This window comes from Hypanus sabinus, chromosome 4, assembly GCF_030144855.1.
Source record: "Hypanus sabinus isolate sHypSab1 chromosome 4, sHypSab1.hap1, whole genome shotgun sequence".
NCBI lineage: Eukaryota > Metazoa > Chordata > Chondrichthyes > Myliobatiformes > Dasyatidae > Hypanus > Hypanus sabinus.
This window is the reverse complement of record NC_082709.1, coordinates 168,044,452-168,069,841: the sequence shown is the minus strand read 5'-3', so window position 1 is coordinate 168,069,841 and position 25,390 is coordinate 168,044,452. Positions and strand designations below refer to the sequence as shown.

The 25,390-nt window shown below is 41.3% G+C and overlaps 1 protein-coding gene across 5 annotated transcripts in view; it reads left to right on the top strand.

Moving 5' to 3' along the window:
• The window catches only part of LOC132393466 (uncharacterized), a 44,164-nt gene that overhangs the window by 1,866 nt on the left and 16,908 nt on the right, over positions 1-25,390 (top strand). For 2 of the 5 annotated variants that reach the window (XM_059968735.1, XM_059968733.1), the window contains exons 2-7: positions 16,001-16,207; positions 19,522-19,634; positions 21,731-21,917; positions 22,006-22,293; positions 23,151-23,263; positions 23,932-24,157. In XM_059968735.1, coding sequence (XP_059824718.1) covers positions 19,548-19,634; positions 21,731-21,917; positions 22,006-22,293; positions 23,151-23,263; positions 23,932-24,157 — 901 coding nt within the window. In that variant the 5' untranslated portion in view covers positions 16,001-16,207; positions 19,522-19,547. Of the gene's footprint in view, positions 1-16,000; positions 16,208-17,444; positions 17,535-19,506; positions 19,635-21,730; positions 21,918-22,005; positions 22,294-23,150; positions 23,264-23,931; positions 24,158-25,390 lie in introns of those variants that run through there. The other 3 variants (XM_059968736.1, XM_059968734.1, XM_059968732.1) reach the window with 3 other exon arrangements.

The window sequence follows — 25,390 nt, the reverse complement described above, 5'->3', positions numbered from 1 at the left end:
TTGCTCAGCAGCCTCTGTGATGGTCTTGATGGCTCTTCTCTTTGCAACCCTCGTAATGCCAAGGAAAGTTCCAAGTCACTTTTTATTGTCATTTCAACCATAATTGCTGGTACAGTACACAGTAAAAACGAGACAATGTTTTTCAGGACTGTGGTGCTACATGAAACAATACAAAAACTCCACTGAACTACGTAAAACAACACAAAAAATTACACTAGACTACAGACCTACCCAGGACTGCATAAAGTGCACAAAACAGTGCAGGCATTACAATAAATAATAAACAAGACAATAGGCACAATAGAGGGCAGTAAGTTGGTGTCAGTCCAGACTCTGGGTATTGAGGAGTCAGATGGCTTGGAAGAAACTGTTGCACAGTCTGGTCGTGAGAGCCCAAATGCTTCAGTGCCTTTTCCCAGATGGCAGGAGGGAGAAGAGTTTGTATGAGGGGTGCATGGGGTCCTTTATAATGCTGTTTGCTTTGCGGATGCAGCGTGTGGTGTAAATGTCTGTAATGGCAGGAAGAGAGACATCGAGAGACCCCAATGATCTACTCAGCTGACTTCACTATCCACTGCAGGGTCTTGCAATGCGAGATGGTGCAATTTCTGAACCAGACAGTGATGCAGCTGCTCAGGATGCTCTCAAAACAACCCTTGTAGAATGTGGTGAGTATGGGGGGTGGGAGATGGACTTTACTCAGCCTTTGCAAAAAGTAGAGATGCTGCTGGGCTTTCTTTTCTATGAAGCTGGTGTTGAGGGACCAGGTGAGATTCTCCGCCAGGTGAACACCAAGAAATTTGGTGCTCTTAACTATCTCTACTGAGGAGCCGTCGATGTTTAGTGGAGAGTGGTCGCTCCGCTGAAGAGTAGATTCTGCAGAGTGATCAGCCAGCAAAACCTCTATACCCCTCCTCTATAGGCTGACATTGTACCCTCCACCCCAGTCTCTGAGACTGCTCTATCATCAGGTATTTGGCCTTCTTATACTCAAATGCCTCCTCCATCTGGTCTTCTCAAGGAGTGCTCAGTTCTACCATGACCACCTGCTTTGAGGTTTCTGACAGAGTGGCCATGTCAGGCCTTAAGGATGATGATGTAATGAAGTCAGGCAGCTTTAATTGCTTGCCAATTTTGACTTTCAGTTGCCAGACGCCATGTCGAGCAAGTCTGCTGGTGATTTGGGCTGAGGCTGTAGTTGGTCTCCAGCTTTGACAAAGGATATGGGTTTTCTGGCTTGTTCAAGGTGCTTAATATGGTTAATGAGCAAGGAGATATTTTCTGCCTTTAGCACCTGGTCATGGCGTCAGCAGTAGCGGCCTTCTCCTAGGTCTTTGGAGCAGCTGCTGAGGATGTGTTCCAGGGTCCTAGTTCTAGGGCAGAGAGAACATGATGGTGCCTTGCTGTTGCCCCAAGCAAAATGGGTTGCTGGACTAGGCAGGATGTTGTACTCAGCCTGGGTCATGAACTTTAGGGGGCTGGGGTTCTGCTTGCCAGATGTTGAACTGGGATATCTTCTGTTTCAGCACACCTTCCCATCTTATCCAAGCTCCTTGCTGCCCCATCCCTACCATCCTGATGACATGCATTTCCCCAATAGCTACTCACACCTCTTCTGGACCAGAATCAGGTTTATTATCACTGATATGAGGCGTGAAATTTGTTAACTTAGCAGCAGCAGTTCAATGCAATGCATAATATAGAAGAGAAAATAATAATAATAATAATAATAAATTAATTAAATAAAATAATAATAAGTAAGTCAAGTATGGTATACCTATATTGAATAGATTTTTTAAAAAGCTTCCAGTTTGCAGATGTCCCTGTTGAAGTGGGTTGAAGAAAACCCACCCAGCCCCACCTGACCAGGTGCCACTTTGTCCACCAGATCCCTGCCTCTACCATTTCCACTGCGTCCTTGGCCTTCCTCTTCCTGCCTGTCCGGACCTCAGTGGCTGCTGATGTGACTTTGGGGTTGCTGGAATATTTGTATAGCAGCAATGCTCTTGTACGGGAAACAAACTCCTCATTCCGACAAACACGAGGAAATCTGCAGATGCTGGAAATTCAAGCAACACACATAAAATGCTGGTGGAACACAGCAGGCCAGGCAGCAACTATAGGGAGAAGCACTGTTGACGTTTCGGGCCGAGACCCTTCGTCAAGACTCGCCTTCGTTTCAGCCCAAAACGTCGACAGTGCTTCTCCCTATAGATGCTGCCTGGCCTGCTACATTCCACCAGCATTTTGTGTGTATTGCTGTCCTCATTCAGACTGGTGAAGGGAAGCTGCAGTTTAATTCCCTCCCCTTTCAGAGCAATGCTGCTCAAGGTATGTGGGAGGCCCAGCTATCTTCGATAGTAACCATTGATCTTTCTTTCAAAAATGTAGATCATGGGCTCTTCAATGACCCACTTGGGTAGGTTTCTGATCCACAGTATTTAATGAGCAAATTATTTTAGGAAAATGTATGAATCATTTGCTTAAATCATTGTTAATTTGCTGTCTAACATTCAGCTCCTTAATCTGAATTGCAGTGGTAGGAAGGTAAGCTCTGAGAGTCCAAGTGTAGGCAAGGTATATTGCTTACCAGAATGCTCCTTCTTCAGCCCTCTACCTCTTCCATCTATCACCTCTCACCCTTTCCCCACCACCTAATTTCCCCATCACTCGGTCTCATATAGTATATTACCTTCCACGTTGTACTCCTCCTCCTCCCCCCCACCTTATTCTGGCTTCTGACCCCTTCCTTTCCAGTCCTGATGAGGGGCTTCAGCCTGAAACATCAATTGTTTATTCACTTCTATAGAAACCACCTGACGCTGAGTTCCTTCCGCATTGTGTGTGTGTGTGTGTGTGTTGTTTAAGGTATAAGCAATACCAGCTGGGCATGATGTTTGACCTGCTGAACAACAACGTCACATGATAGGTAAATCAATGTGTTTTTCAGTGGGTCCCTAGGGAAAAAAACACAGGGAGTGGATACACTACCAGAGTTCCAAATATGAGATGACATATGCTATTGGTTTACAGCCCTGAAGCTGTAGCTCGCTAAATTCTTTATACAGAAGGTGGCATTCATTCCCAAATTCAAAACTGGGTAACTTGCAGGATAGATCATACAAAATGACTCTATTTTTAACATTTGCTTTATTGCAGATTAAATTTATTTATTTATTTATTTATTGAGATACAGTGTGAAACAGGCCCTTCCAGCCCTTCAAACCACTCTGCCCCACAACCACCGATTTAGTCCAAGCCTAATCACAGGACAATTTACAATGACCAATTAACCTACCAACCGGTATGTCTTTGGATTGTGGGAAGAGACTGGAGCACCGGGAGGAAACCCATGTGGTCACAGGGAGAACATACAAACTCCTTACAGGTAGTGGCAGGAATTGAACCCTTGTCACTGGTACTGCAAAGCAATCTGTTAACCAGTACGCTGCCATGCCATTATTTTAGAACTTTGATTATTTTAATGTGTGTCTCATGATAAGAGATCAGGTAATTAGAGTCTCACATGCCTTAAAATTTACTAAATAATCTGCAATTTGCAGTTCAGAAATTTCAGAATTGCACAAATGCCGATTGTGACTGATCTCTCCCTTGATATATTAATACATATGCTGGTATTATCATGCCAGCATATCTCAAAGTTAGCTGCACAGTAAATTGATGTAATGCTATTTGATTGCTCTAATGGGGTCAAATATTCTGTGCCAGCACTGTCTCACTAACAAAAATGAGATTGTATTTGTATAATTCCTCGTGATATTTTCCCAAAATGGCCCATATACAAAGAGTTGCTTTGAAGCACAGTCATGATAGTTACAGTGAGATAAATTAGGAAGTTACTGTTTTCTATGCTCAGTTTTATTTTAACTCATTCACACAATGTAGACATTAGAGACCAAACCTACATTAATAGTTCATCTGCAATTGCCTTTGAGAAGATTTGTGGTGAGTGACTTTTACAAGCTTCCATAGGCCTGGTGGTGAAAACACCCCTACGTGCTATAAGGTGGGCAGTTCCAGGATCTAGAGTACAAGCCTTCAACCTTTGCTGTATCGAAAGACTTCAGCCTTGATTATCAAATGACAAATTAACATTTTTGTAAACTGACTTCTATGATGGCAGGAACATGAAGAAGAGGAGTGGCAGATCCTATTGGAGTGGCGAATAGGGATTTAATGGTTATTAATTGTTTGAAGCTTCATCATCATGACTGAATGTGGCCCTAATAATGCGTTCCTCAATCAGTGTGGGGGATATTAACCTGGCCAGCTTGAAGAAATTTTTGACCATCACCAGATAACCTTTGGAACCAGAGGAGTCAGCACAGCTGACCACTCTAACACCACCAGGAAGCCATCAAGAACACTTAAAATGCCATCCCACACCTGCATGTTGGAAGGACTGAACAGCTGGCTGTACTTCTACTCCCGGAGTACAGGCCGAGACTGAGGACTATAGGACCAATGGTGAGGATTACATAGGGAGGCAGAGGAGCACCTACTGGACAATATTCAGGGATTCAACTTCAAATCTGAATGGACATGCCACAGTTGTCAGTTATCATAACCTGTGTGGATGAGTGTGTGCTTCTGAGAACATAGCGACATATCCAAACCAAAAGCTAGAGATGAAGCAGGAGATTCACAATCTACTGTGGGCTAGATCTGTGTTGTTCAAGACCCATGATAAAGAACTATACAAGAAGTCCAGATATGAATGGTTATTTTAAGAGTGAAGAAACAATTTTGATTGAGGTTAGAGATATTATTGGATGTACATTAGCTCTGGCAGGGGATAGGGGATGGGGGGGGGGGGTTGGTGGAAGGGTGTGTGTGTGTGTGTGTGTGTGTGTGTGTGTGTGTGTGTGTGTGTGTGTATGTATGTATGTGTATATATATATAAATATAAATAAATAGTCAATGGTTTGGGCCGAGACATTTATTCAGGACTGGAAAGGAGGGACGAAGATGCCAGAATAAAAAAAAACTGGGGGAAGGGAAGGAGGAGGGCACCCAGGGAGAGATGATAGGCAGGTGAGGAGAAGTAAGAGTCCAGAGTGGGGAATAGAAGAAAAGGGGAGGTGGAAGGATTTCTTTTTACTGGAAGTAGAAATCAATATTCATGCCATCAGGCTGCCTAGATGCAAGGTGCTCTTCCACCCTGAGGGCAGCTTTGGCAGAAGAGGGAGTCATGCACTGACATGTTGGAATGGAAATGAGAATTAGAATTAAAATGTTTGGCCATCAGGAAGTTTCGCTTTTGACAGATGGAGTGGGGGTGCTGGATGAAGCGGTTCCCCAATTTTTATGACAAGTCTCACCGAGCTACATTTGGAGCATCGGACACAATAGACAACCCCAGCAGATTCACAGATGAAGTGTTGTCTGCACGTGGAAGGACTGTTTGAGGCCCTGACTGGAGGTGAGGGAGGAGGTGAATGGGCACGTGTAGCACTTTGACCACTTGCAGGGATAAATGCCAGGAGGGAGATAGTGAGGAGGAACGAATGGACAAGGAAATCACGGCAGGAGCAATACCTGGGGGGGGGGGGGGGAAGAGATAGATATGCTTGGTGGTAGGATCTCCTGGGAGATATGGAAGTTGAAGAGGATAATGTGTTGGATGCAGAGGCTCACAGGGTGACAGGTAAGGACAAGAGAAATTCTGTCACTGTTAAGGCAGGAAGGTTGGGTGAATGCAGATTTTCATGAAATGGAGGAGCTACAGTGAGGGCAACATCAAGAGCCTCTGACCAAAATGTCAGCTGCTTACTCACTTTCATAGATGCTGTCTGAGTTGCTGCAGCATTCTGTATTGTGTTGCCAATGAAGAGGCACACTCAAACTGGGTACCTTTGGCTACATGTTGAGTCTGGAGAAAGTGGAAAGCGCCAAAGGAAAAACTGTTGAGGGTGAGGACCAATTTTGTCAGATAGAGGAGGGTGGTGGTGGAGAGGAACTGGTTGTTTATTTTACTGAGAAAAATGCAGAGAGCTTTATGACCTGCTTTATGGGAGCTAGACTTTGATGGTGTAAGTGAGGCAGTTAGGGCTAGAGAATCATAAGTTATTGAAGAGATTGAGAGCATGAGAAGTGTTGCAAATACAGGTGGGAAGGGACTGGTTCAAGGGTGATAGAATGAAGTTAAAGTATGAGCACACTTCTTGATGGGAGATAGTTCTTACTGTAATTTATAGCTTTAAGTACTGCTGCTGTAAAACAACAAATTTCATGGCATCACACAAAATGCTGGAAGAACTCATCAGGCCAGACAGCATCTGTGGAAAAGAGTGCAGATGACGTTTTGGGCCGGACTCTTCAGCAGGACATATCGTGGCATATGCCAGTGATATTAAACCTGATTCTGACATTTCAGAGGTTTGATGTGATGGACATGAGGTTGCTAAATTTCCTTTGCAACATATTGGATAGGCAAAGGAAACTTAGCAACCTCATGTCAAGCAGATCATATTGGATATGCTGCTCAGAGTTCCTTGCTCTAACTTCATCATGTTGGCCTCCTATTTTCATGTATGCCAGTGTTGCTCTTAACATGTTCTTCTGCACTCTGAACTTGGGACCTACTGCATGGTAAAGTCAGAGTGAAGGATAAGCTGAGCTGTAGGGTTACAGTTAGCTGTAGAATCAAATCTTCTACATTACTTCATGAATTTGAGCTGCTTGATTTGGTCAGAATCTATCCCAATAGGAGGGTGTTCCTGCTGCACAAAGAATCCCTGATAGCAATATTAATAGATCACTTTCAGACAGAAATAAGGATACATAAAATGTTGGGGATTCCCTCATGTTGGTTCTCTTCCCAGCTACTGCAAATCCATTTTGTAGTCACATCCTCATGACATGCTCAGCTCTGTCACAGTAACAGTCCCTTAACTCAGAATGCAATTTCTGCGCCAAATGCTTCTTCCAAGTTGTATTGAAGAGAGAGAATTATAGATCCATGGACTGAAATAGATGGTTGGTCGTAATCAGTAAGACAAAACAATTCCTCCCTCTTTCCTCCACACCCCACCCCCCCAAACTACTGCTTGATTGACTGAGTTCCTTGAGCAGATTGTTTGTATTTGATAGGTGGTGTGAACTCTGTGACCAAAAGGATTATTAAATGTGCTGTGTAACTCAATGGCTCAAGACAGGACAAAATGGACAAGGGAAACTCCTGCTTATTACTACCAATCAGTAAATGGCACGACCCTTGGGAACATTAATGTACTGAGGAATCATGGGTGAAGATCCATTATTCCATGAAAGAGGCAGCTCAATTGGTTAGGATGGTAAAGATGGTGTATGGCACATTTGGGCATTGAGTTTAAAAATTGGCAAGTCATGTTGCAGCTGTATAAAGCTTTGGTAAGGCTATGTTCGAAGTATTCTCTGCAGTTCTATAAAGAAGTATGTGGGAGTTTTGCAGAGCTTCAGAAGTTTGCCAGGATAATGCCTGTATTGGAGAGAGGTTTGGGCGAATTTGGAATATTTTTGCTGGAGTTTTGGATACTGAGGAGGCAACTTAATAGAAGTATATAGTTATAAGAAGAATAGTTAGTGTTGATAGGGTACCCAGGGTAGAAATGTTAAATACTGGAGGACCACAGGTTTATGATGAAAGGGGGTAAGTTTAAAGGAGATGTGTAAGGTCAGAGGAGTAGAGACATTTAAAAGGCATTTACACCTGCACATAAACAGGCAGGGAATAGAGGCATGTGGGATTAATTTAGATTGGCATCATGGTCACTGTCAAGATGATAAATGAATGCTCTGTTCCTGTATTGTACTGTTCAGTGTTCTAATAATAACGTTGGATGGTAAAGCTTAAGGAGCAATATGGTTTAATAGTTCTGTTTCTAGTGTTTTTATGATCTCTTACTTTAGCTTCATTATCTCTGAGTTATTATTGCTGGTTCTTAACTCATTCCTTCACCTCCTGTACCTAATAAAGTGACCATTGAGTGTATGTTTGTCATTTTCCACTGCTATAGCCCATCCACTTCAAGGTTCAATGAGTTGTGTGTTCAGAGTTGTTCCTCAGCGCACCTCTGCCGTAACGCGTGCTTATTTCAGTTAATGTCGCCTTCTTGTCAGCTTGAATCAGTCTGGACATTCTCTGCTGACCTCTCAATAACAAGGCATTCTCACCCGAGAACTGCTGCTCACCGGATGTTCCTTTGTTTTTCACACCGTTCTCTGTAAACTCTGGAGACCGTTGGGTGTGAAAAACCCAGATCAGCAGATTCTGAGGTACTCAACCCACCCCATGGCACCAACAACCATTTTATCGTCAAAGTCATTTAGTTCATATTTCTTTCCTTATTCTGATGTTTGCTCTGAACAACAACTGAACCTCTAGACCACGTCTGCATGTTTTATGCACTGAGTTTCTGCTACCTGATTGGCTGATTAGATATTTACATTACCGAGCAGGTATACCTAATAAAACAGCTACTGAGTGTATGCCACCATTTTTCCTATATCTGTAAGATCAGTTGATATCCTGTGAAATGACAGTGTGCACAGAAGGTTTCCAGAATATTAGGAATAGTGTTTTAATGGTTGCACGAGTTCTTTAATATCCATTTGATCCTCAGGAATGAAAAATAAGATTAAGGTCTAATGTTTCATCATTGAAGTGTGGGACATGTACAGTGATAGCTTTTCATTTGTGAGTCAGCCTGCAGCTCTCTGATCTCTGAGTGAGACTGCTGTCAGTTCAGCTCGTACTGCAAAGTCTTAGGCATGTAATCCAGGTTGACATTCCCCTGCCATTCTGAGTGCTGCACTTCAATTGAGAAGTTAAACCAAGACATCATCTGTCATCTCACGAGGCTGTGAACTGATTAACATTATTAGTCAGCTAGGATCACTAAAAACAGATTACCTATATTTGCAAGAAGTCTGTCCACCCTAATCAAACTTTTGCCTCCGATCATTCCTCAGATGTGGACACAGAAACCTCATGCCTTATAGTCATACATAGAAACTTTAACTTATTAGTGGTAATATTACTTTATCAGCTGTGTGTCAGTTATACGTAGTGCATTGTGAACCTAGTTTCAGAGGAACTTTGTTCCATTTGGAAGTATACATTTATGTGGTTGAATGACAATAAACTTGAACTTGATTCTAGTCTTATAAATTGAGCATCCTTCTATCACCAAGAATTCTGAAATAATTGGTATACAAAGTTCAAGCTTTGTTCATCACAGTGATTATAATTAGCCTTGTAAATATTCAAAAATAAATGGCAACTGAAACTCATTGTTACTGTGGAATAAGAGCATGGGAAGAAGTATAGTCGAGATGACCTTAGAATGAGTGGGTTTATAAAAGATGTCATTTGAGGTTTGTCTCTGGAGATGGAGACGGGTATCGAGAAAGGGGAGGGAGGTGTCAGAGATGGACTGAGTGAATTTAAGGGCAGGGAGGAAGTTAGAGGAAATGTAGATAAAATTGACGAACTCAGTATAGGTGCATGAAGCAATGCTAGTGCAGTAGTCAGTGTAGCAGAGGAAGAGTTGGGGAGTCTAACCAGGGAAGGCTTTGAACATGCACTGTTCTATGCAGCCAACAAAGAAGCAGGCATAGCTGGGGCCCATGTGAGTGCCTATCCCTTGGGTTTGGAGAAAGTGGAGGAGCTGAAGGGAAATTATTCACGGTGAGGGCTAGTTCTGCCAGATGGGGGAAGGTGATGGCGGAGGGGGATTGCTTTGGTCTTTTGTCAACAAAGAGGTGGGGAGCTTTGAGGCATTCTTGATGGAGGATAGAAGTGTATAGGGACTGGACATTCATGGTGAAAATGAGGAGGTCAGGGCCAGGAAATTGAAAGTTCAAAGTAAAATTTATTACCAGAGTACATACATGTCACCACATACAATCCTGAGATTCATTTTCCTCTGGGCATAATGAGCAAATCTATAGAACAGTAACTGTAAACATGATCAATGAACATGCAAGAGCATAGAAGGAAACAAACTGCAAATGCAAATATAAATAAATAGAAATAAATAATGAGAGCATGAAATAACAAGGTAAAGTGAGATCATTGGTTGTGGCAACACCAGGAATAGAATGAGTGTAGTTATCCTCTTTTGCTTAAGAGCCTGATGGTTGAGGGGTAGGAACTGTTCCTGAACGTGGCGGTGTGAGTCCTGATATTCTTGTACCTTCTGCTTGATGGCAGCAGTGAAAAAAGCACATGGCCTGGATGGTGAGGATCTTGGCTAATGGATGACAACATTTCATATCAATGAGCTCAATAGTTTGAAGGGTTTTACCTGCGATGTACCGGACCGAATCCACTACCTTTTGAACTCAAAGTCATTGTAGTTCCCGTACCAGGCCGCAGTACAGCCAGTCAATACACTTCCCACTACACATCTATAGAAGTTTGTCAAGGTTTTTGATGGCATGCCAAATCTCCGCAGACTCTGAAGGAAGTAGAGGCACTGCAGTGCTTTCTTTGCAGTTACATTAATGTGATGTGTTACTGAGGAGATCGAGGGCATGAGAGGTGTCGCAGATGTAGGTTGAAAGGACTGAACCAAGTGGGACAGAATGAAATCAAGATGTTCAGTGGAGCAGGGCCTACTTGGATAGCCTAGAATTTCATACTAATCTAGCATACAAAAATTCCTGATGATAATGACCAGGTTTAAAATTTTGAGGATGTGTCATGCTTGTAAGTGTCCTTTGATAGAACAGTTAAAAGACTACAGGACAAATTTTTCACTTATTGTAAAGCAGGAACATGGTGTTAGTTGCTATATAAACTGAAGTAATTCATGTTGAAGTATTGCTTCCTTTGCTGCATGGCTTCCTGCCAAATTTTGGTAGAATTGTCAGAATGAGTAGAAAGAAGAGATCTTCATCCAAAAAAATCTAGGGTGGATGCAGTCCAAATTCTCTTGTTAGTAGCCCAGAAACATGTTAGCTAGGCCATAAAGGAATGCATTCTTGGATGTCGTCCTAGTGGAGTTACATGAAGACCCATATCCTTATGGTTAAAGTGCTTGTAACCAGAGATTTAGACAATTGATGAAAGATGTGTTTGAATTCCACCATTATCACTGGGGAGTGTAAGTTCATTCCATTAAATAAGCAACTGGATTCTCATAAAAATGTATCTGGTTCAATGAATGATGCCTGCCTCTTTGTCTGGCCTTTTATGTATTTCCTGGCCTATATTCTGATTTGAATATGAATTGAAAGATATAAGGAGGCTTGTATAGTAAAAACATCAGGTCAGAATCAAAATTAAGTTTATTACTGACTCTTATGTGGAGGCCAACTCACTGGGTATATCTTAAGTGGAGATTGATAAGTTCTTCAGTGTAAGGTTGGGAGCAGAGAGAGAGGCTGTCACTGAACTCCTGTCGGAGAACTCCTGATGAAGGGTTTCGGCGCAAAACGTCGTCACTACCTCCTCCTATAGATGCTGTCTGGCCTGCTGAGTTCTGCCAGCATTTTGTGTTTTTTATTGATAGGTTCTTGATTAGTAAGTGCATCAAAGGTTATGGGGAGAAGGCAGGAGAATGGGATTGAGAGAGAAAAAAACATCAGCCATGATTAAATATTAGAGCAGACTTGATGGGCGGCATGGCCCAATTCTCCTGCTGTGCCTTATGGTCTATCATCTTATATGATGTGAAATTTTTTGTTTGCAGTGGCAGTACAGTGCAGAGATTTAAATATTACTATATATTAAATAGCACAAAAAGAAGGAAGACAAGATAGTGTTCATGGATCATTCAGAAATCTGATGGCAGAATGAAGGAGTGGTTTCTAAATGACTGAGTGTGGTTATTCAGGCTCTTGTACTTTCTGATGGCAGTAATATCTTTATGTGGCTTATGAGGAAAGGTTGAATGAGTTAGGGGTTTTCTCTGGAGCGATGGAGGATGAGAGGTGGTCTATAAGATTATGAGAAGCATAGAGCCAGCATTTTTATCCCTCAAGGTGCCAGTGGCCCAAATGAGAGGGCATCCATTTAAGGTGAGAGGAGGAAAGATTAGAGGAGATGCCAGAGGGAGGTTTTTTACAGTGTGAGGGTGCCTGTACCAACTGTTGGGGTGGCGCTAGAGGCATTTAAAAGACCCTTAGATAGGCACATGGATGTAAGAAAACCGAAGGGTTATGGACTGTGTAGGAGGGAAGGGTCAGATGGAGTAGTTTTTTTACAGGTTGGAACAATGTTGTGTGCTGAGGGCCTGTACTGAGCTGTGCTGCTCTAACGAGAAGAAAGCAGGTACTGGATATTGGGTTTCCTTACTGATGGATGCTGACTCTTGAGGCAGGGTCTCTCAAAGATGTCCTTGATAGTGGGGAGGGTTGCTTTTGTGATTAAGCTGGCTAATTCTACAACCCACTGCAGCCTCTTGTGATCATATTGGATAACTGTATTGGAGTCACAATACCAGGCTGTGATGCAACCAGTCAGAACGCTCTCCACCGTACATCAATTGAAATTTTCTAGAGCCTTTGGCAGCATGCCGAATCTCCTCATGCTCTGGACAAAGTAGAGTTATGACATGCCTTTTTCATGATTGCATCAATATGTGGAGCCCAGGGTAGATCTTCAGGCATGTTGACAGCCAGGAACTTGAAGCTGCTCACCTTTTCCACTACTGACCCCACAATGAGGACTGATGTGTGTTCTCCCGACTTCCCCTTCCTGGTCCACAATCAATTCCTTGGTCTTGCTGACATTGAGCGTGAGACCACCCAAACAAGCTCATCTGTTACACTTCCTTGTTGCCATCTGAGATGTTGCCAGCAACAGTGGTGTTATCTGTGAATTTATAAATGGAGTATTGTGTTCATTTCTGGTCGCCTCACTACAGGAAGGATGTGGAAGCCATAGAAAGGGTGCAGAGGAGATTTACAAGGAAATTGCCTGGATTGGGGAGCATGCCTTATGAAAACAGGTTGAGTGAACTTGAGTGAACCTTTACTCCTTGCAGAGACGGAGGATGAGAGGTGACCTGAGAGAGGTGTATAAGATGTTGAGAGGCATTGATCATGTGGATAGACAGAGGCTTTTTCTCCGGGCTGAAATGGTTGCCACAAAAGGACACAGGTTGAAGGTGCTGGGGAGTAGGTACAAAGGAGATGTCAGGGGTAAGCTTTTTAACTCAGAGAGTGGTGAGTGTGTGGAATGGGCTGCCGGCAACAGTGGTGGTGGCAGATACGATAGGGTCTTTTAAGAGACTTTTCGATAGGTACATGGAGCTTAGTAAAATAGAGAGGTATAGGTAAGCCTAGTTATTTCTAAGGTAGGGACATGTTCAGCACAACTTTGTGGGCCAAAGGGCCTGTATTGTGCTGTAGGTTTTCTATGTTTCTATGTTACTGGTGCTCTTTCAGCACCTCTCTTTACATATGTAGGCTGGTGGGCTGGTATTTTGGTGTGTTGTGCAGTTTTGAATTCCTATTATAGAGCGCTAAAGACAAAAATCAATAAATTTAAAAATAAATAAATATTGGGAAAAATGAATAACGAGGTGGGATTCATGGGTTCCTGGAATGTTCATAGCTCTGATGGTGGAGGGGAAGAAGCTGTTCTTGAATTATTAAGTATGGGTCACTTTCCTTGATGGTGGTAATGAGAAGAGAACATGTCTTGGAAGATGAGAGTCTTTAGTGAGATGCTGCCGTCTTCAGGCACTAAACTACAAACATATATTACAGTATTGAGAAATGCTGATGACTCTACACAGAGTTGTCAGCATTTCTCTGTACATGAATGCGCAGAAGCACAGATCTCCCACTGTTTGTCAGGGTTTCTGTGACCACACTTCTCTTCTGAACTCCTCATGGAGGCCAGTGGTGACCTTCTCATGCACTTACACCCACCAAATTTGTGATGTGTCAGTACAAGCACTGGAGACACAATTCCAGAGGCATTTGGAATACTTGTGTCAGTCCCTCATTGAAATGCATGCAGGAACAGTGATGCTGATGCTCAGGATGATCTTGGAGAGGAAGTTCCTAATGAAGGTCCATCCAAGGCAAGAGTAAGCTTAGTGAGTAGGTCACCATCGCAGTATACTTCCATGTAAAGGAATCAAGTTGATTTATGCATTTAAGTTCTAATAAATGGAACCAATGCGCTTCAAGGCAACATACTGCAAACTTTGAGACTTTGGACTCCTGATCTGTGTTGTTGCAGCAACTGAAATGAGTAACCCATGACCCTTTTGTGCTTAGTGCACTTAACTAAAATTAAAGATAAAGCATGCTCAGACACGAGGTCCAAACAAAGGTGTATTTGTTCATCCTTTATGTCTTTTTCATGATCACACGACACTGCCCCATTAGTGAGTTGCTGGATTGTGGTGGGGCTTGACTTGTTGAGAACCGTGTTGCAGGCTGCTTCAGTTCAGCCGCCCAGGGAAGACACCGTTGATGACGGTGTGCAGAGGTGCGTGCGATCCAACAGCTGAGTGCAGGATGTCTTTCTTGTGATCCCAAGTCCCTGTAGGACATTAATAATGCGGAATACTCCGAGTCCCATTCGCTGGTTCGTTGGCAAGACCAGAGGCGAGGGAGCTGTGTGGACCACTCGCTCGTTCACGCCCTGGGGTCACCTATTGCAGCCACTGAGGAAAGAGCTGCCAGAGCTGGCTGTGTGTCACAGGATTCTGTGCTAGGTTGGTGGCTGTCTCCTCCGTCAGTGCTGCCCTCCAGTGTTTGCTTGGTGGGAAACAAGCTGGATTGCTTTCGTCTCAGGCTGCACTGCAAGATATGAAGAACTGCTATGGGCTGTTCTTGCGGAAACATGGCTCCAGGTCAACATCAGTCTACAGACCGTGACTCTCAGGGTTTGGGCTAGATTATTACTTCTTACATTCTTGTTCATATCTGTATGTTTTTCTCTGTTATCATAGTTACATGTGGTATGTGTGTTATAAGCTATGTGTTGGTTCTGTGTTTTGTATCTTGGATCCAAAGAAATGCTGTTCTGTTTGGCTGCATTTATGTGTATGGTTGAATGTCAATTAAATTTGAACTTGAATTCTTTACTGTTGAAATGATCGCTGTTTTATTCCTTAACTATATTCCTGGTCTTGCAAATAACATTATGTAAATGATTATCCTCCGTACACTGTCTTAAATCTCAGAAATGGCACAGAAAGTACCCTATTGCTTTTCTCCAGCACTCAACATCGGTAAGACCAAAGAACTGACTGTGGACTTCAGAAAGGGTAAGATGAGGGAACACACACCAGTTCTCTTATAGAGGGATGAGAAATGGAGGGAGTGAGCAATTTCAAGTTCCTGGGTATCAATATCTCTTGAGGATCTAACCTGGTCCCAACACATCGATGCAGCTACAAAGAAAGCATGGCAGCAGCTACATTTCACCAGGGGTTTGAGGAGATTTGGTATGTCGCTAAAGGCACTCGCAAATTTCTACAGATATACCTTGAAGAGCATTCTAACTGGTTACATCACTGTCTGGTATGGGTGGGGAGGGCTACTGCACAGGATCAAAATAAGCTGCAGGGAGTTGTAAACCTAGTCAGCTCCATCATGGGCACCAGCCTCCATAGTATCCAGGACATCTTCCAGGAGCGATGCCTCAAAAAGGCAGTGTCCATCATTAAGGACCCATATCATCCAGGTCATGCCTTATTCTCATTGCTACCATCAGGAAGGAGGTACAGGTGCCTAAAGGTACACACTCAGTGATGCAGGAACAATCTCCTCCCCTCTGCCATCTGATTTCTGAATGGACATTGAACCCATGAACACTACCTCACTACTCTTTAATTTCTATTTTTACACTACTTATTTTAAGTTAACTGTGTAATATACATATTTACTGTCATTCACAGGTTTTTTCTATTAATATGTATTGCACTGTGCTGCTGGTGCAAAGACAACAGATTTCACAACATATACCAGTGATATTTAACCTGATTCTTCCATCAGACTCCTAACGATTTACCTATTTGTTTCTCAGGCCCACAAGATGTTACTGATTTCTCACTGGATTCAGAGAACTGCACTGATTACACTGCTATAAGACTGTTCCAGATCAATGGTAATAAGACAGAAGGCTTGCTTTCAACACACCTTGAGGAATGCAAAATTAACACTACTTGCTGGGAATTTGAATTATCTTGTACAAATGCTACCTCTTCCACGTGTGTCACGCCTCAGGATCAGGGTGAGTGAACTCACAAGTACATGAGTCAAGTCAAACAAAACTGAAACTATCCAGTACCCTGTGGTGAGAAATTATTCCATGTTTGATGACAGCAGGCTTTCTTTTCTTTTTGTAATTTATTTTTTTATTGAAGTTCATCAAACATTTCCATAAGATGTATTTCAGACATTGTACATATATAAATCATATATATATATCACAAATCTCCACAAAGTATTTATCTGAGGTATACACTTACAGAAAAGAGTGGAAAGAAAAAACAAGCAAAAGGAAAGAACTATGTACAAGTAGGGAGTGATCTTTTTTTTACAACAGATTCATTGATTTGTGAGAATAAGATCAGACCTATGAGGCATTATGTAGTTAAACCATTTTTCCCAGAATGAATCAAATTGTTCCAGCTGATGTTAGAAGGTAGAAGGTATAATATCTGAGCTAAAAAGTTGGACAGCACCTTGGTGTGATCCAGAAATGTAAGTGTAGAGTCGAGGGACAAGATATGATTAAGGTTCTCAAGATGTTCCATTCACTGACATCCAGTCATCTAGTATCTCTTGCATGGCAAAGAAAATCTAAGTATCTGTCAGAGCTCCATCAAGTACCTCCCTTAGCAGTCTTGATTCATCTCATCTGGCCACGTGTATTTACTGTATCTAAACCCACTCCTTTTCTATGCTAATTTGTTTTAGAATGTACTGTCTCCCTTCCTGAATTCTCCATCTATAAAGCCCTTCTCTGTAGTGAACACAGATATTCATTCCAGATCTCACTTACAGTACATCTGGTTGCATGCATATGTTGCAACGTTGGTCTTTATTGACCCTGATGTTTCACTGGTTACCTGCTTGTCCTTAATATTAAAAATCATTAGAATTTTACTTATCTTTCCCTTCGGTGCCTCTTCAGGCTCTAACTTTGCCCTTTTAATTACTTTCTAAAGTACATTTCCTCCACTACATGTCATATAATCTTGTAGGGCTTCCATTGCTTTTGATTATTTAAACCTGCCATAAGCTAGCTTTTTGAAGTAATCTGGCTCTTAATGTCTCCTAAACATCAGGGTTTCCCAGGTTTGTTGCCTTGACCTTTGTCTTCGCCATTACAGAAGTACTTTGGTCTGAACTCTCACTATGAATGCCTTCCACATGTTACCTGTAGACATGCCTGCTAATTGCACTTGGGTTACTGCTGCCAGGTTCTCTCTTAACATATTGAAATCAGCCTTTTCCCAGCACAGGTCCCACTACAGGACCTCATACTTGTCCTTCTCCATAATCACCTTAAAACTTATGGTCACTTTCTTCTTGCTGCGTCCATGAGGAAGAAGGTATCTATCTGTCTTTGTTATTAACTTGATTTTTTAAAAAAAAATTTATATTTGCACAATTTGTTTGTCAATGTTTGTGTGCAGTTTTTAAAAACTGATTCTATTGTGTTCTTTGTATTTGCTGTGAATGCTCACAAGAAAATGAATCTCTGGGTTGTATATAGTGCTCTATAAGTACTTTGATAATAAATTAACCTAGAACTTTGAATTAGTTCTGAATTGTTCACCCAATGACATTTCCTCCATTCGCTTTGTTATATCTCCAAAGATTAGATCTAATAGTTCTTAGTCAGGCCATCCAGGTACTGGCTACAAGTACTCACCTGGATACATTTGCAGAATTACTACCCTTGTAAGCCTTTCATTTTAAAGCAATTATAGCTGTATTTGTGTTGAAACGTTTTGTAAGGTGTAACATAAAGTTTATAGGTTGCTTAATTTCGTCATTTGCCATACATGATTTAATAATAATAACAAGAAATATGCTGAATTAAAAGAGGAAATTGAAAGACTGTGGAAAGTAAACAGGGTATACATTGTTCCAATAGTAATTTCTACAACCAGTATCATTCCAATGCAATTACACAATAGCATTACACAGCAATATTTGTGAAAATCTCCACAAAGCCACAATCACTAGAACAGTCCGAAAGTTCTGAGCAATTGAGAAATGAGCTTGCTTGTTTATGCCTGTTCCTCAAGTTTTACCAGCTTGAGATGAGAAAATATAAATAAAAATATTAATAATAACTTTATTTATAAAGCAGTTTTCATATAGTTTATGTTGTTCAAAATATAAATAGTATACAAAATAAATATGAAAATATAAGATAAAAAGATATTAGTCAAAAGCAAGGCTTATTAAATATGCTTTGAGCTGGCATTTAGAAGTGTTAACTGAGTCTGCATTCTTTATAGTTTTCAGTATAGAATTCCACAGTTTAGGAGCATAGTTTAAAAAGCTGACTTGCCAATTTTCTTTTGAGGGAGATTGTTTCAATTTAAGAGACTGGTGGAAGAAGACCTGAGAACTGAAGCAGGATTATAAAATGAAAACATTTCTGTGACGTACAGTCCCAAACCATAAAGAGCTTTAAAAACAAGTGATTAGAACTTTAAACTCAATTCTAAAAGATACAGGAAGCTAGTGCAGGGTAGCTGGTATGGGAATGATCTGTTCCCTTATCCTGGTTTTGGTTAGAAGTGTAGCAGTGGCATTCTGAACGAGTAGAAGTTTGTCAGTAGCTTGATGTGGAAGGCCAGTGAAAGGAGCACTGCAGTAATCTAGTCTATTCACTATAACGGTGTGAATTAGAACTGAGACTCTAGTTAGCATCAGTACTGAGATTAACGCCTCTGGCAATTTTGGTAAGGGCCATCTCCATGCTGTGGTTTGCTCCTATATCTGACTATAGCTTTTTCTAGAATATTGCTCTCATTCAGAAAGTTGTTGAGCTGGTCGATAAGCACTTTCTCAAGAATCTTGCCCAGGAAGGGAAGATTTGATATGGGCCTATTTGATAGTTAGCTAGTACCTCACTATCAAGATTTGACTTTTTAAGCTGCAGCTTTGAAGGTGTCTGGAACAACTTCAGTCTCTAGGGATGTATTAACAAATCTCCCTAACAGAATTGAAAACACTACTAAAAGAATCCTTAAGAAGTGTGATAGGGACAGGGTTGAGATAGCAAGTAGATGGTTTACTCTCTGTTACAGTCTTAAAGAATTCTGAATTACAAATACTTGTAAATTTTGACATGGTTGTTGTCTTTTTAAGAGGTTGGCTGTAGAGGTTACATACTCTTTCAAATGGAAGTAATTTTGTTGGTAAAAAACATTACAAATTCCTCACATATTTTGGCATTAAGGACATTATAGGTGGGGGCAGGGTTCAACAGTTCAATTTATAGTTGAGAACAATATTCTTAAGATAATTAACAATATTGATATGATGTTAACAATCTTTACTAAGCTCTTTCATTTACAGTTGAAATTAAATACTTTCTGGGATGGATGAAATTTAAGGTCAATACATCCGAGAAGGGCACCGACTCCAGCAACTGCGATTATTTAGATCAGTTTTGGAACAATTGGAGTTGGGTATGTAAAACCATTGAATGCATGTTCTTAGGTTTTTTTTTACTGTAAAAGCCAGTGATCAAACACCTTTGTAAGCACTGAAACAAGACTTCCATAAATGGTATTAGTCACAGAGATTTTACAACTCTCTGCACTTTGCCCAAATTGCTATTCTTCCTGTCAGTATGTAATGTGATTTTTAGAAATACAGAAGGGGTTCTTAGTAGCAATCTCTTAATGCTATCCTTCTCTCCCCATGCCTTTACCCTCTATCACTATTTTGCACAGACACAGATTAATTCCTATAGTGCCCCTAAAGAGCTTCCATTTATAGAATGCCTTCTTGCAGCCACTGTACATCCAAAGGAGCTTGACCCCATTGACAGCATGAAGTAGAAACCTTGACAGCAACTTACAGTATCTGGGGAGGCAGAAGTCTGGCTCAGAGGAAAATTTCTTCCAAGCAGAATCATTGTCCTTTTTATGGGTTTATCTGCCTTCACAGACTGAACCCTTAGTTCTGAGAGAATGCCACACTCTAAGAATGTTGTATTCATATTGGGCACTAACAGGAGTCTCCAAAGCCAGCACATCTTTCCTTAGATAAGTTGCCAAATCTGTTGAAGATGTTCTGAATGGGGGTCTGTTGATACCTTATAAAGCCTCAGCAGTACATCATTTTTCCCATCATCTTGAATGCTATTCTCTCCCATGTTCCTTCCCCTGTGGGTTTCCTCTGGGCGCTCTGGTTTCCTCCTACAATCTTAAAACTTGTCAGTCAGTGGGTTATTTGGTTTTTGTAAATTGTTCTGTGACTAGGCTAGGATACGCTGGTTGGCACAGCTCGGTGGGCTGGAAGGACCTCTTCTATGTTGTATCCCCAAAGTCCCTTTACTACTCTGATTTCTGAATACTTTCCCCATTTAAAAAAATAGTCTACACCTTTATTCTTTATACCAAAGTGCAAACCATGTTTCCCTATGCTGTATTCCATCAGCAACTTACTTACCCTCTCTCCCACCTTCTTTTCCCACTCAGCACATCACAGAAACCAACCTCTACTCCATGGTCTGTTTGCACTTTGTGCTGCCTCGATAAAGCAGCCAGCATAATCAAAGACCCCAACGCCCTCCTGGTAGGAATTTTCTCTTCTTTCCTCTCCTGCGGTTAGAAGATACAAAAGCCTGAAAGCACATTCCACCAGGGTCAAGTGTCCTACTATTACAAGAATATTGAACAGTTCCCTAATGAAATAAGGGGGACTCTTGACCACACAATCTACCTCATTTTGACCTTGTGCTTTACTGTCTATCTGTGCTGCACTTACCTGTAACTGTCGTGATCTATTATTCTTTCACCTTCCTCAAAGTACTGTTGTAAGGAATTGATCTCGAAAGGCAACACGCAACACAAGCTTTTCACGATATCTGGGTACATGTGACGAATTAGATCAATTTACCAATTTATATGTGGTAAAGATGAAGTATCTGTGCTTCTTATCCAAGGTTCAATAGATTTTAAGTTTATTGATAGAAGGATCAGCGGGCAGTCACTGAGAAGGACAGCACAGAAACAGGCCTTTTGGCCACTGAGTCTATGCAGCCCATCAAAATACACATTTACATGAATTCTACACCAATCCCACTTCATTCTCTCCACATTCTCATCATTCCCCTCCAGATTCCACCACTCACCAGGGGCAACATAAAGAGACCAATTAACCTACATAACAATAACCTACACGTCATTGTGAGGAAACGGGTCGCAGGGATGCTCCACACAGATAGCAGCTGATGTCATGATTCACTCTGGGTCTCTGACACTGTGAGGCAGCAGATCTACCATTTGTGCCACTCAGAGTTCAAGAAAGCTTTCAAAACATGCAAAGGGGAGGCAGAAATCTCAGTATTTTGATAGATATCTGTGCCGTAACTGAATTGTATTCCTCAAACACATTAGGCCAAATGGAGGCCCCCGATTCACAAGTTGTATGAAGTCCTTCATTTTCGCAATCCTACTTGGCACATCAGCACTCTCTAATTATAATGACAACACTATAGCAATTAGCATTATTTCAATCAAAACACTTCCTGATATATTATAATTTTGTGTTACAGTTGACAAATATGCTCAGCGTTTCTGATGCAAATGTCCACATTCTCTGCCTAAATTCAAGCTTTGGAATCAACCTGTACCCAAGTTTTCACTTTATTTTTGGGCTGAATCAGAATTTTGCTCTTGTTCAGTTTCACCAGGCGCTCAGGAACTTTACGGACACCAATGAATTTGACATTGAAGTTGGAGGTAAGATGGGTATTTGAATGTTAAGTGAGTTTAGGTACTTTATGTTGTACAGGGAGGCAAAGACTTACTGTTAATTATTCTGTTGCAGCAAAGGTTCTCTACCCATGTGATGAACAAAGTGAGAGTGTTTTCATGTATTATGAGACGGGGGGAACATGGAATTCAATTATGTTCCCTGAAGTGATCCAGTCAACAGATAGTAGCTCAACCTCGGCACATTCTGAGATATCCAGCCAACCAGTAACTTTGAATCTTAGCGGGAACCCCCAGTCAATGAGCCAATTAGAAGAAAGCAGAGAAACCACTGTTCCAACTGAGGGGCCTAAATGGTGGGGGATGACCTCAGGCACAGCGGCATCCAACAGAACAGAAGCAGGTAAGCTGAATACCTCTGTCAGTAAATGATATCTCCTCCCACTCTAGTTTCTTATACTCATTTAGAAATGTAATACCCCAGCCTTTTCCCCTTTATGCTGTATGCTAAAACCTGCATTCTCCACCCTGAACTTCTCCAGCTCTCCTTTCTGCAATAAGATGCTTTGTTACAGCTCCCTCTTTGGTAAGTCTACTCTATGGAATGGTCCTTTTACCTGTTATTGGTTAATGTGGTTCTGCCCTAATTCAGTTTTAGTATTGCTGACATTTTTGTGAAATATATTATTTTGTGGCAGAAGTACAGTGCAAAGCATAAAAAATTACTGTTAGTACAATAAATAAATAGTGCAAAAGAGGAATAGTGAGGTAGTGTTGATGGGTTCATGGACAGTTCAGGAATCTGATGGTGGAGGGGAAGAATAAATATGCTTAACGTTGTTCTTTGCGTATGATGGGGAAGATTCCTCCCTGTCAGAGATCAGAATCAGTTAGCATGGCCAAGTAATAATCAGGTTTAAAGTTGATCTGCACCATTTTTTGGCGGCATTAAACAAGTGTTGCACATCTTCTTATTGGTGTTTTGAAACAATTATAAACTTCCTGGTGCCATTAAAAAAGTAGCATTTTCAGGCTCTTTCGCATGTCTCAGAAGCCACAGGAACACTGAAGCAGAATTTCCAGTAGGTGGCAACAAGTAGGCACTCAGAGAACTCATCACTCACACCTTAAAGTTGAAAGAGGCACCTCAGCATCATTCCATTACTGGAGGGTACTGTTTACTTATACAGTGTCCTACTCACTCCTGAAAGAAGGGAGAGAGAATGCTAAGTCCATGTTTCAATTTGTCTTATTCTCCAGCCTTTACTGCATTCAGAGGTTCTCTCTCAATCACTAACTGGACCTTTTGCGATGACCTCATCAACAAAACAAGCATCAATTACAGGAAACTGGAGAACATCTTGATGGCCCAGGTTATGTTTCATTCCAGTTAAAAATGTATTCAAATTAGACTTGCATTTATATAATGTCTTCATATAATAATTTATAATAAATACATTTATATAAATTATTTTGAATGTGTCATTTTAAGAGTGGTTGCTGCTGAAGAAGATGTTGCAATGGCCTTGTATACAGATAGTTCCCACAAAGTGGAAATGGAATAATGATCAGATAAATATTTTTGAATAGATCTACTGTGTTCTTCTTTGAATACTGTATTGATAGATTTATCAAAAAAATTGGATTTATTGTCATATGATTTCACTTTCCAGGACTCTTCATCTCATGTTTTTGGTATTTATTTCTTCTTACTTTTTTTTTTGTATTTGCACTCGTTGTTGTCTTTTGTACATTGATGGTGTGTCTGTGCCATTGGGGGTGCCATTGTATTTCTTATATTTATTGTGAATGTCACATACAGTGTATGTACTTAGATAATAAATTTACTTTGAACTTTGAGATTTAGGCCATTTCCTCTGCTCAATATGTGATCCAGACTTACTGTAAAAATTAAAACAGAGAATGCTGGAGATAGAAAAGTAGAATTAACACTTCATGTCAATGATCTTTCATTCCTTTATGGTAGGTAATGTTTTAATGCAGTCCGATACTAAACACTGTCGTTTTTTTTCATCTACAGTTACCTCAGCTGCTAACTGAAGCTGCAGAAGTAATATTGAACCGTGCACTTGAATTCACTGTGGTTGTGGAAGAATTCAGTAAAGACAGCTTGATTGTTAACTTGATCCTTCTGACTCACCTTGTGAAGAATGTAAACCTTGCCAGCATGAACTCTGTATTGTCTGCTGTTAACCATTTGCAGAGCTTCAAGGGTTGTCTCTTAAAGTTGTATGGAAACATTGAAGGTATGGGGTAGCCACCCTTATTACACCAGTAGTGTGGTATAATGTATTACCATGGAGCCAGCCTGAAAGATTTAGGAATTTTGATTGCAAGTGATTCCCCAAAAAAAATTTGCTGGGTTAAGGACAGTTTATCCTGTTCACTCCTTGCCGGTGAAAGGAGTCGCAGCATAGCTCAAAGCTACAAGATTACACTATTCATGAATATTTACAAATAGAACTTTTTGGGGTTTTTTTGGCATAAATAATTATGACATTTTGAAAGTTAGAGTCATATAGCACAGAGCAGATCCTCCAGCCGCTCGTCCATACTGGCCACCAAGCATCCATAGCTATTAATCCCATTCACCAGCACCTGGTCCACAGCCTTCATTGCCTCAATGATTCAGGGCCTCATCCAAATACTTCTGAAATGTTAAGAGGGTCATGCCTCTTGGGCAGTGCATTTCAAACTCCAGCCACCTTCTTGGCAAAGTAATTCTTTATTTTATCCTCTCTAAACGTTTTCCTACTTACCTTAAACTGATGCCAAAAGTACCTCTGCTTTGTGGAAAAGTTATTGTTATCTATCCTGTCTATGCCCCATCTGTTAGAGACATAGAAAACCTACAGCATAATACAAGTCCTTTGACCCACAAAGCTGTGCCGAACATGTCCTTACCCGAGAACTACCTAGGCTTTACCATAGTCTTTTATTTTTCTAAGCTCCATGTAGCCATCCAACAGTCTCTTAAAATACCCTGTCGTTTCTGCCTCCACTAGTGCCGCCGGCAGCCCATTCCATGCACTCACCACTCTCTGCATAAAAAACTTACCCCTGACATCTCCTCTGTACCTACTTCCAAATATCTTAAAACTATGCCCTCTTGTGCTAGCCATTTCAGCCCTGGGAAAATGCCTTTGACTATCCACACGATCAATGCCTCTCATTGTCTTGTACACCTCTATCAGGTCACCTCTCATCCTCCTTCGCTCCAAGGAGAAGAGTCCACTACTCCAAGTGGGGTCCAACCAGGGTCCTATATAGCTGCAACATTAACTCACGGTCTCTTAAACTCAATCCCATGATTGATGAAGGCCAATACACCATATGCCTTCTTAACTACAGAGTCAACCTGCGTAGCAGCTTTGAGTGTCCTATGGACTCGGACCCCAAGATCCCTCTGATCCTCCACACTGCCAAGGGTCTTACCATTAATACTATATTCTGCCATCATATTTGACCCACCAAAATGA